The sequence below is a fragment of the Chanos chanos genome, chromosome 13 (assembly GCF_902362185.1).
Source record: "Chanos chanos chromosome 13, fChaCha1.1, whole genome shotgun sequence".
NCBI lineage: Eukaryota > Metazoa > Chordata > Actinopteri > Gonorynchiformes > Chanidae > Chanos > Chanos chanos.
Genome location: NC_044507.1, coordinates 18,769,650 through 18,780,880, shown reverse-complemented (window position 1 = coordinate 18,780,880; position 11,231 = coordinate 18,769,650). Strand labels below are relative to the sequence as shown.

The 11,231-nt window shown below is 38.9% G+C and overlaps 1 protein-coding gene across 1 annotated transcript; it reads left to right on the top strand.

Moving 5' to 3' along the window:
• The first annotated feature begins 1,090 nt into the window (after positions 1-1,090).
• On the top strand, positions 1,091-3,520 carry galr2b (galanin receptor 2b). The gene is made up of 2 exons (XM_030790873.1): positions 1,091-1,464; positions 2,758-3,520. The coding sequence occupies exons 1-2, from the start codon at positions 1,091-1,093 to the stop codon at positions 3,518-3,520; spliced, it is 1,137 nt and encodes a 378-aa protein (XP_030646733.1).
• The last annotated feature ends 7,711 nt before the right edge of the window (positions 3,521-11,231 follow it).

The window sequence follows — 11,231 nt, the reverse complement described above, 5'->3', positions numbered from 1 at the left end:
TTTTTTTTAACATAGAGCTGCTTTTGGAGGATAATTTTGAGCTAAATAAAGATGTGTCTTCTCTTTCCACATCATGCACTTTATGATTATGATACAAATGAAACATGAAGAATGTCTTTGTTCTCTATGCAGCTTGGATGATTTTTGAGGTGAAGAAAACAAGGGATTAACAAGATTTGCTGTCCCTGAGAGGCAAACATCTCTCTGCTTTTCCTTCTGGGATTAAAAGACTGGTATGTGCTTTTACACTAGTCATGCTGCAGTGCTTTTAATGTCTTGCAATTCATATTCAACCATCACATGCTTGCATGATGTCTAAATATGTATTATGCATTTTTATTATAAATATTGATTGTTCAGCCCAGTATTAATTTATGTGCAGAACCTTGCAGCCTTTCGCCCTCCCCATTAGAGTGTAACATTTCATTTCCAGCTGGGAGATACAGTCAGAGAGTTTTCCAATCATCTCAATAGGTAGACAATAGGAGGGTCAGGATATTTTATAAAACAACAAAGGAGACGTTAGATATTTATACTTCAACTTTTTGTAATCATGAGCCATTAGTGCTGTGATCTTAGTCTGATCTGGACGTCGCTTGCTCTGTGAGTCACATTTAATGAGGTTTATTATCAATGGCTTCATTTTTGATCGTAAGTGCCCATTTTACAGTGCCATTACAGCTCCACCCATTTCAGATGTTACTATATGCTTCAAAGGGAGAAATGGTAATTGCTTTGGGTACATGATGAATTATACATGAAGAGATAAGCATTTCGAAAGTGTGATCAGACTGTTTAAGGAAGAAATCTTTGGGATTTTCCTTTGTTATAATAACAGTGTTCTTCATTAGTCCAATGTGAGTAAAAACTATCAGTATGAACTGATTTCAGTGAATTTCTCCATTACCCCTAATGGACTTTTAGCATGCGATCACTGAGCCCTCTCTGGACCTCGTAAATCAGGTTTCACGGATACACGCATGAAAATTAGCCAAATCAAACTGAAGTCTGAGAACTCAGTGAAATTCAGTTCTGTCACAAAGCTAACAGTGAATGACACCTTCCACATTTAGGGTCTTCACAGCCTGACATGACGGAGCACGAGGACCTGAGCAAAAACATGGGTCACTGGAACTCTTCAGAGACCTACCAGCTGAACCCCGCCAGCGTCATCGTATCCGTGGTGTTCTCGCTCATCTTCCTGCTAGGGACTGTGGGGAACAGCCTGGTTCTGGCCGTGCTCCTCAGGAGCGGTCAGGTCGGTTATAACACCACCAATCTGTTCATCCTCAACCTCAGCGTGGCTGACTTCTTCTTTATCATATTCTGCGTGCCTTTCCAAGCCACTATCTATTCCCTGGAGGGCTGGGTCTTTGGTTCCTTTATGTGCAAGGTGGTCCACTTCTTCATCAACCTGACCATGTACGCCAGTAGCTTCACCCTGGCTGCCGTCTCCGTTGACAGGTATTGTATTATTATTATTTTTTTTTTATCATTGGTGTTGAGGGGATCTTGAAAGAAGTGCATAAAATGCTATGACTTGTCTGTAGTGATGGTGATCTGAGCCTCCTTGACTTAATGATTCTTAATGGCAGTTGTAGACAAGAAGGTATGGAAGCTTTCTGTTTGATGGCTACAACCAATTCAGCTGATTAAGGCTTTGAGGAGCTTCAGATGGCAAAAAGAAAAACAAAAAAAACAACTCAGATGTATTATATTAAGGTTACAACAAAACCCTGCAACCATGTTGCAATTTTGGGGTGAGTACTGCACATTTCAGCCAAAGATCCAAAGGTTTTGTTGTAACCACAGAGCTTCAGGAACATTCAGAATTGTTTGGCAGCTGTGCTATTAGAGAGGAAATGGGTGGCACTCGAAACCTGCCTCTGCAAAGAGGTATCCAGCAGCTAGCAATAAGTGAACAAAGCTAATTATGGTACAGAAGTACAGGTCAAGAAAGCTCCACCCTCTTCCTCCACTTCATTCAATCTAACACCTACACACACACACACATACAAACACACACACACGCACGCACGCTGGGTCCAATTATTTCAGTCTTTAGGAGGATGTGGTGAAACAATTGATAATTAATACCCATCACTGACTCTGAGATACCTATCATCAGCCCACAACGCAATGCCATTTATCAGTGATTCTCAACAGAAAGAGGCAGTTTCCAGTTTGCAGTCAGAATAGTGAAATGCAGAAGATTAGAAGTAAAACTCATCATATTATAACTCTGACAGAGCTGAGCAGGCAACTATCCAAACCAAAATCAGCAAATAATGTCACTGAATGATCAAGGCCAAGCTCTCAGTAGAGCGACACAAAAGTTGTTGCCCTGGACACCTTCCATGTGAGCTGAAATTGTTTATCTTTGAAAAAAAAAAGAAAAAGAGGAGGGTAGGAATTGTTAATTTGACAGTTCTCCCCACCGTGAAAAATGGAGCAGCGTGCGGCAGAGACCGAGAATCCCCAGCAGCAATTATTCCCGCACCAGTCAGGAACAACACACAGTCATTTCCCGCCATGAAACCCATTTACCACATTAATCTCCTATGGCTCAGATTAACCCTGCAGGTAAACCTTTCATTTGGAGAAAAAAGCAATTATTCTTATTGCATAAGACAAATGGAGAGCCATATCATCTTTTTGTGCTTAATTCAGTCTTTGAAAAGAATCCAATGCTTGATGATCAGTATTGCACATGTAGTTATATACTATATATATATAAAACTGCGTTTCATTTTGTAGGTATCTGGCTATCCGCTACCCGCTTCGCTCAAGAGAACTGCGGACACCGTGCAATGCAGTTGTTGCCATGGTAGTCATCTGGGGTCTCTCTCTAGTTTTTGCAGGGCCCTATTTAAGCTACTATGACCTCATAGATTTTGCCAACAGCAACGTTTGTGTTCCGGGTTGGGAGGAGCACAACCGTAAGGTTCTGGACACCTGCACTTTTGTGTTCGGCTACGTGATCCCCGTGCTTATCGTCAGCCTCTCCTACACTCGGACCATCAAGTACCTCTGGACGGCCGTGGATCCGCTCGACGGCATGTCGGAATCCAAGAGAGCCAAGCGCAAAGTCACCAAGATGATTATCATTGTCACTGTGCTCTTTTGTATATGTTGGCTGCCCTATCATGTGGTGATCCTGTGTTACCTCTATGGTGACTTTCCCTTCAATCAGACCACATATGCATTCAGGCTACTGTCTCACTGTATGGCCTATGCCAACTCCTGTCTCAACCCCATCGTCTATGCCCTGGTCTCCAAACATTTTCGTAAAGGGTTCAAAAAGGTGTTCAGCTGCATCCTTAGCAAAAACGGGAGGAACAAAGTTCACGTAGTGCACGTTGCTAACACTGTACCTGGGTTCGAGGGTGGCTCTACCGAAGTGTCTCAGATGAACGAGGAGAATGCCAGACAAAATGACCGTGAAATGGTCAGCCGGCCGCTCGCTGAGGAGCAAGACGCCACAATGACCATAACCGTGCCCTTTCAGAATCAGCCTTGACGCTCGAGACAAAACTGTGACGATGCTTAAGAGAATGCCTTACTGCTTAACTGTGCCAGTCAATCTTTGCCTCGATGATGGAGTTGACATAAACAATGAGAACGATACATATTTTGCATGTCTGAACAACAAACAAAGGGACAGATGCAGCAGAGTTGAGGGAGAAACAATGTCCTGTCTTCAGTTTCGTTATATTCTGCTCTTGTGTTTGTATCATGTGCGGGTTTTGTTGACACAGAAATTCTTTGGAAGCTTCGCTTATTTGAATGTCTTGTATACACGCTTAGTGTTCTGAGCATGATGGAAATTGATGTTTACTGTGGCTAATTTGTTATTTTGAAAGAGAAAAAAAAAAAAACCCAAACCATAGTCAGTGATTCAAGCAATGCACTTTAAAACTTTATCTATTTCTATGTTGACATATTCAGATTGATTTGTCCAAAAACCTCTATGCCTTCGGTATTTTCTGAAAATATTACACTGCTTGTGTCATGCCACTCCACCATTTTACAGCCAGTTTTCTTCAAGAGGACCAGGACAGTACTTATTTGCTGCTATATCAACAACTGGACTGCGCACTCTCGAGTTTGTTCTCCAGTGTCCTTCACTCCAGCTCCAGTGCAAATATTTCTTAGCAGAGTACTTGGAAAAAAGAGCGTTCATCAATTTTTTAGCACTTTCCTCTGACTGTACTCCTCTCTTTCGTTCCGCTATTGAATTATCAATACAATATTTATCATATGTATTCTAAATAAAGAGGGAATAATACGTCAGAAAATTGAGTTGATGTTGATTGAACTTTGGTTGATGTTAACTTCAATAAAATGTTCAGTTGGTGGATCCGCGAGCACAATGCAGGCTTATGATTGACAAAAAGTGCATCCACAGGGACGGGCCGAGTGTGTCTGACAGGTGGAGGCCATGAACCTGAACATTTTCTAGCCAACAGGATTTCTTCTGCTTTTGAACCACACAAAATAGGATTTTTCCACTAAAACAGGGGGTACAGATGAAGCTATTGTGATAACTCATTTGGGACATGATTTTTTTTTTTTTTTGTGTTCTCTGTTTTCTCTGCTTTCACTGTGGGTGGAAAGGATGTTTACAGAACATTCTCAGTGCTCCAGGTGCTTCATTAAAGGCAATTTAATGTAAATTATGACAGCTAATTTATATTATGTAATTTATGGAAGGTTTCATAATCACATATAGCAAGGATACTCATTATAAATGTTAGCAATTTTTATATTAATAGACAAAACATGTAATACTCCCAATAGACGTGATAAAATATCATATGTAAATCTGTTCTCGTTTTTTAATTCATTCAATTTCCAAAAGATATGAAACCTTCAACCTTTCACATAGTTCATTTAGGAATTCCATTGTGAGAGCCTTAATCTTCATAAATTACCATCATTTGAAGGGAAAATGCAGTCTCAATAGCACACATCAGTGAAAGCCATGCCAGCAGTCAACTGCATCTTCAATGCTCTCTATCTCTCAGACATCTGCATTTTTATCATAAAAACCAACCCCTGGGTGATGACTACCCATCACATTTCTATCACTTTGGAAATGGGCTTTCTTCAGAATATAGAGCTCGAGACCATAAATCATGAAAAAATTAAAAGTGTGTCATTTTTAGCCATCTATCATGAAAAACCCAAGCACTTCTTTGTAATGTGTAAAAATGTGGCTGTTTCAATTAGCTAATTGTTGATGATAAATTTAAAAGCTTTCACAGATAATTAAGGTTGTGCTGCTGTTGTCAGACATTTATGAGGTGTTGTTTCATCCGGTGCCTCAATAAAAGGGACTTTTTTTTTTTTTTTTTTTTACATTTACTTCTCTATGAACAAAGAATGATCAACATTCGTAGCATGTGCTAGTCAAAAACATTTGATAATGTTAGTGGAAACACCAAATAATTACTGAAATATCTGGTAAGTCATAAGGAGCTGAGAAGCCCTTGGCATGTATAATAGCCTTGGTCCTCTTTAGAATTCTGTTAGAAGAGGTCCGAATCTGGTCTGCTGGGATATTTGATCATTTTTATGAAAGAAAAGCCTCTCATTTTTTCAGGGGATGTTCTTTTTGCTAGTGCTCTGCCACACAAAGTAACCATTATAAACCTGATGTCTCCCGTGGGATGGCTGAATCTACCATAGTAGCTCCAACATCATCTTCAGCATTTGTAAACAGACCATGCATGTTATAGGTTACTTTGCCTCGATTTATAAAGCTACCTGAATGTTTGAAAAGACATTTCATTCCTTTTCTCCGTTGTTCAGTGGCCCAGCTGTCCTGCTCACTACACCGAAATGGTAAATGAGCACGACAGAATTGAGCGTTGTAAGATTTTGCCAGAATGAAAGCAAGTTCCAGATGGTGGTCCAAACAGAAACACCAGACTTGCGTTGCTGACAATGCAAAGATTCTCTTCTTTCCACATTTTGATGTTATTTGGTGGGTGTCCTTTTTCCAACTATTCATAATGAAGTGCCCATCTGTCTTTGTTGGAGACCTCTGACAGATGTACCTCTTTTTATTACTGCAGTTTGTCCTTGTGTGACAGATGCCAATAATGAACCTCTGATTCAGAGGCGACAATTTGGCTTCCCTCGTAATATTTTAGCTTTATTTCATGTTGAAGGTTACTCAGTTTAAAAGTGACCTTTATAAGACTGTCTATCTGGCTTTTAAAGCTGTGATTTAATTAATTCGTATGGCATCTTTTGTTGTGTTATTCACTCTGTTTGTATGAAGAATGGTTAAAATTCCTTCTATCCACACAACTTCATTCATTGAATATTTAAGCTGATAAACTGAATTCTGAAATCTAGATTGTGGTATGTCCTTGGGTGATATTAAGATTATAAAATTATAGATATATTACACAAAATTAGCAGTTTTTATGCTACAGATGTTTTTATATCTATTTCTCTGTTGTGGATCGGTATTCTTGTTAGTTTTATGCAATTTTCACTGTAGCTAGACCTCCACCAGGAAAATCGGGCCCTTGACTGCAGTTAGATGTCCTGTATAAAGCTTCAATAAAATAACAATTAAAAAAACGCTGTAAATGCACCATCCGTTTTAAATCTTGAAGACTCACTGAGTTGCCTCTTTCAATTCCCAGTTCCATTTCCTGTCAGTTCAGTTTGAAAGTGCATTCAGCCATGATATGACTCATGTCCCCTCTGGAGCGACCCATAAGCCCTGTTTTTTGGTTTGTTTGTTTTGTTGTTGTTGTTGTTTGTTTGCTTGTTTGTTTGTTTTTTTGTTGTTGTTGTTGTTTTTTTAAACTTTTTTATACTTATAAAAGCATTTGTGGCTCACAAATGTTTTTCCAGATAAATTTTTGTATATTTTCAAACCTTTTCAAACAACCATATTCCCCATTTTGAATATGGTTTTCCATATCTTTCTTAATACATCCAGAACATTTTTGACATTTTTGTTTATAATTAACAGCATCACTGCAAATATTTGCATGCATCCAGAGAACTGCTGGTCCTTTTTAATTTCCATATAGTTACCGTGTGTCAGAGAAAGACGGTCAACACACGGGGAAAAAAAAAAAACAAAAACGTCTTTGGATAACAATGAGTAAAGAACATGAGGCAAGAACGCATGAACAACCAAAATCCCGTCCGCAGCTGTTGCATGGGAAACTCTTGTTCTGAATACAAATGAGAACCAGCATGAGAACCTGTGTCTCATGAGAATCTACATTTTCTAGCAAAAGCATCTTGGGGGAAAAAAAAAAAGTCATTTGCATACGCTTTCGGCTTTTACTGCTCTCAAACTAACACTTAATTAAAGAGTATAACTTGATATCCTATATTTGTTTTAAAGTTTAATTATCAGCCAGGGGTATTCTAAATCAACTCAGCTGCCAAATGTCAACAAAACCAGCCTCCAGAAACAGAACCTAAACACAGACATCATTAAGCGTATGATAACTGAGTGATGATGGGAATGCAAGTCGATGAAAAGCCTGGCTAGACTATCACTCATCCTTGGCATTCTGTATGTAAGTCAGTGGGCAAACTGCTCCCTCAGTGCTACACAAGGTTGTATGTATTCCATGGTGCATAGAGTCTCAAGCTTGGGTAACTGTCTCTCAGGCTGGAATGTTTGGCTCGTATTCAAATTTCCCTCAACATGAAGACACTGGCTTAGCGTTATCAGATATGTGGTTTTTGTCATGACCCTGTCTGACATGACGCAGGCTATGAACTCCTGATGACATAATGTGTTCGTATTTTCGAGTAATCAAATGTACTAATACTCCTGGTTTGAGAGAGACTGACAGATTTATTACAGTTGTATTCTGAATTTTTTTTTTTTCTTTTTATTTGGGGCTTAAAGCGAATTAAAAGGACAAGCTTTTCATAAAGCGTACCCATAAAATTCAATACAGAGAAATAAATTCTGTTGAAAAGCAAAATTCAGCCACAAGTGCTAAAATGACACTGCTTTTTTTAAAGGATAACTTTTTTTTTTTTTTTTTTTGAGGTTAACTACACATAAATTGAAGTTATGACAGAAAATCTCTTTATTCAAAATTTATTCACTCCTGATCATCAACCTGAAAAAAGAGCCAGCCTTATATTTGTTTCCAACAGGTCTCAGGTTAAAATGATTGATCAAACAGAGGCTGTTTTCAGGTGGTAATGAAGCAGAGATGGTATTGCAACTCAGATATGGTTTTCTCATGCAAGACTAACAGGATTAGTGTGAGCATGACTGGGATCCTCTGCAGTGTTGTTTTGTTGTTTGTTTGTTTGTTTGTTTTTTGTGTGCTAATGTGCTGCATGTCCTTGTGAGGACAAATATACATTTGGTTTGTCTAACAGAAAAAATGATCTGTCACCTCAGATCTATGCTACTAACAGAACACTAACAGAACACTAACAGAAGATCTACTGTGTTTATACGCTGACTTGTGAAAAATGGCCACGTTCAACTTTTAGACAGATTCATTTTAGACAGAACTTTCAAACTGTTAAGTTCAATAAAATGAACTGCAACAGATATTTCAAAACTTTCCATATGCAGTACAATTTTTTTTTAATTACCATTTGATGGACTACCCAACTCTTCTCCCCTAATTCTAAGAAACACATGTTCTTTTCTTCACTTCCAATGGGTCAATACTCCTTATTGTCTTTTGTTTGTTTGTTTGTTTGTTTGCTTTAATTGAACTGTAGGTAATTGCTTTCACCTGGGTGGCAATAGCTGTAACTCCTCAGAGACTGCGGGAGCAGGCTGAGAGATGCAAGCCTTGCTCTGGCTGCACTAAGAAGTGTCGTTAGAGAGATCTTAAGAAGGAATCACCTTAAATTCACAATATGGACCTGTCCTTATTTGGCCCAGTTACTTCTGCAGCAGGAATAATCAAATGAAACTTATAAAACAACAACAACATAAAAAACTGTATAGCAGTTCAGGACCATCCAATATGCTATATTTTTATCACATCACAACACTACACGTGAAATATGTATCTGGAAATCAACCAAAGAGGATGACTAGGCAATATGCTAACAACCTCAGGAAATCACAGCCAGCTGCATGAAATGTGTTGGTTTTTTAACTTGCTGGCACTGACCTATTCTGCCGTTAATCTGTGACACAAAAAAGGCTCTTCTCCTCTTAACTTCAATTCATAGTGACGACTACCTTCTCTGAACATTCACTGAAGTGCTTTAATAAAGACTGGGTGTAAAGAGAGAGTCTGACTGAGTCACAGCATCAAGGCCTTTCATGTAGGCACTGTCAAATTAATCAAGAATTAGTGACTCATCAAAAAAAAAAAAAAATCTTTTGTGGACTTGAAATGTTGTCCGAGCTGAAGTTAGGCCTTATCTGACATAGATAAAATACGTTATTACAAAACCATCCACACACACAGGCACACACCTCATATAAAAAGGTCTCGCATAAGCTTTTAAAACAACCTGCATGAAGACTTCTTCTATTTTCATTAATGATCCAGAACCTTCCAAAGTGCCTTCACAGAACCTCTATTCAATATTTATGCTGTCTTTGACATTATGTGCCATAAAGTGCCATGTGGTCAATTTAAAAAGTGAAAATGACGGATTTTGGGGGGGGGGGTTTCTAAAATGGCCAAAGGGTTATAATTGTCTCCATAATGAAAATAAATGAGGAATCTACTCATACAGAAACCTTACTGAAGAATTCTGTCTTCCATCATCCAGCTCTCTGATTCTTTTCAGTAATCAAAGCTCTGTAGTCAACATGATCAAAGGCTTACTAGAGAAATGATGATCAAAGCTTTCACTCAAAATAAAGTTACCAAGTGTAAAAAACCATCAGATAAGAGCTAAGCTAAGAACTGATACGTTACATAGTGTAGTGAATAAACGAGGATGGGGTTCACCACATTACCTGTACATGTGTATATTTACTGCATCTTGCTGTGAGAGCTGTTTAACCTTGTATAGCTTTAGGGAACAAAATTTGATAGACTCACCCACAAAAAAGGGTGACTTCATGGCTTACTTCAGAGCAGCGCACAGAGTGTCGTAGCATCATCCAACATTACCCCATATAGATAGATAGATAGATAGATAGATAGATAGATAGATAGATAGATAGATAGATAGACAGACAGAGAGAGGGGGGGGGGGGGTGCAACTCAAGTAATTAAGGATACCGTGCCCGACAGTACATAAACTATAACTAAAGCTAGCAAGTGCTCATGGCTAGCTAAATGTTACGCCTTACCAAACGATTTTTCACCTTGCTGAGTACTAAACGTGATTCGTTGACCTATATCAGTTCTATTTCTTTTGTCCGACTTCTGCTTCTGACTTCTCCAGCTGTGAAGACAAATTGCTCTGTGCTCCAGACTTAGAGGAAATGACATCGTAAGGGGCATAGTCGGTGCGTTCACTCATTCACGCTGATAAGGCTGTCCACCAGAGAGTACTGATTATAATCATGCGGCTTTCTCTGACTGTACGGCAAAAATAGCTTCGCACGGTTTAATATGTTCGGGTTGTCTTGTTTCGCACGTTAGAGGTTGCGTCAGCGTCATGGAAGAAAAAAGTCAACCCAGGATACTGGTTCTTCAGAGCTGTAGCTGTAAACATATAGCTCATGCTGCAATGCTTTCATTAAAAACTAATAAAGAAAGCAGTGTTCGCATACGTAAAATAAGTGGAAACAATATCTTTTCATGGAATGCGTTTGCTACTACTTCTGTTCATTCTGTTCATGTCTTTAATTTCGACATTGACTTTTTAGTGAAGAAAAGCACGATTATGCATCAAAGAGGCTTGGCTCTTTGAAGCCTTGTGCAAAGTAAACAATGTCTTGGTATGATTTTAAACCACAAAATACATGGGTTTCCACCCTACCTTGTGTTTTCTGAGGCATTTCAGATCACACAGAGACAAACAACTCTGAAATTCTATCCATGCTCAAGTTCTGTTAATGCTTCAGTTTTATAACAGTCTACTGCTTTGATGTTTGTTGTGGCACTGATCATTTTTTTCTGAGAAATGAACCTCTCTCACTGGATTCAAACACACCATAACAGATCCACGGTTTTGTCCTTTAGGTTAGATAAGAAACCATGGCCTCACTCGCTCCCAACTGTAAAACATTCCATCCGTAACATGAAGAGAATAGTGTAGTGCATGTGTTTGCAAGTGTGTGCGCGTGCGATCAT

Excerpts from the sequence above, each read along its gene's own strand:
- galr2b (XM_030790873.1), top strand. The coding sequence starts at position 1,091 with ATGACGGAGCACGAGGACCTGAGCAAAAACATGGGTCACTGGAACTCT. Across the intron at positions 1,465-2,757 it reads GCTGCCGTCTCCGTTGACAG|GTATCTGGCTATCCGCTACC; the intron begins GTATTGTATTAT and ends TTCATTTTGTAG.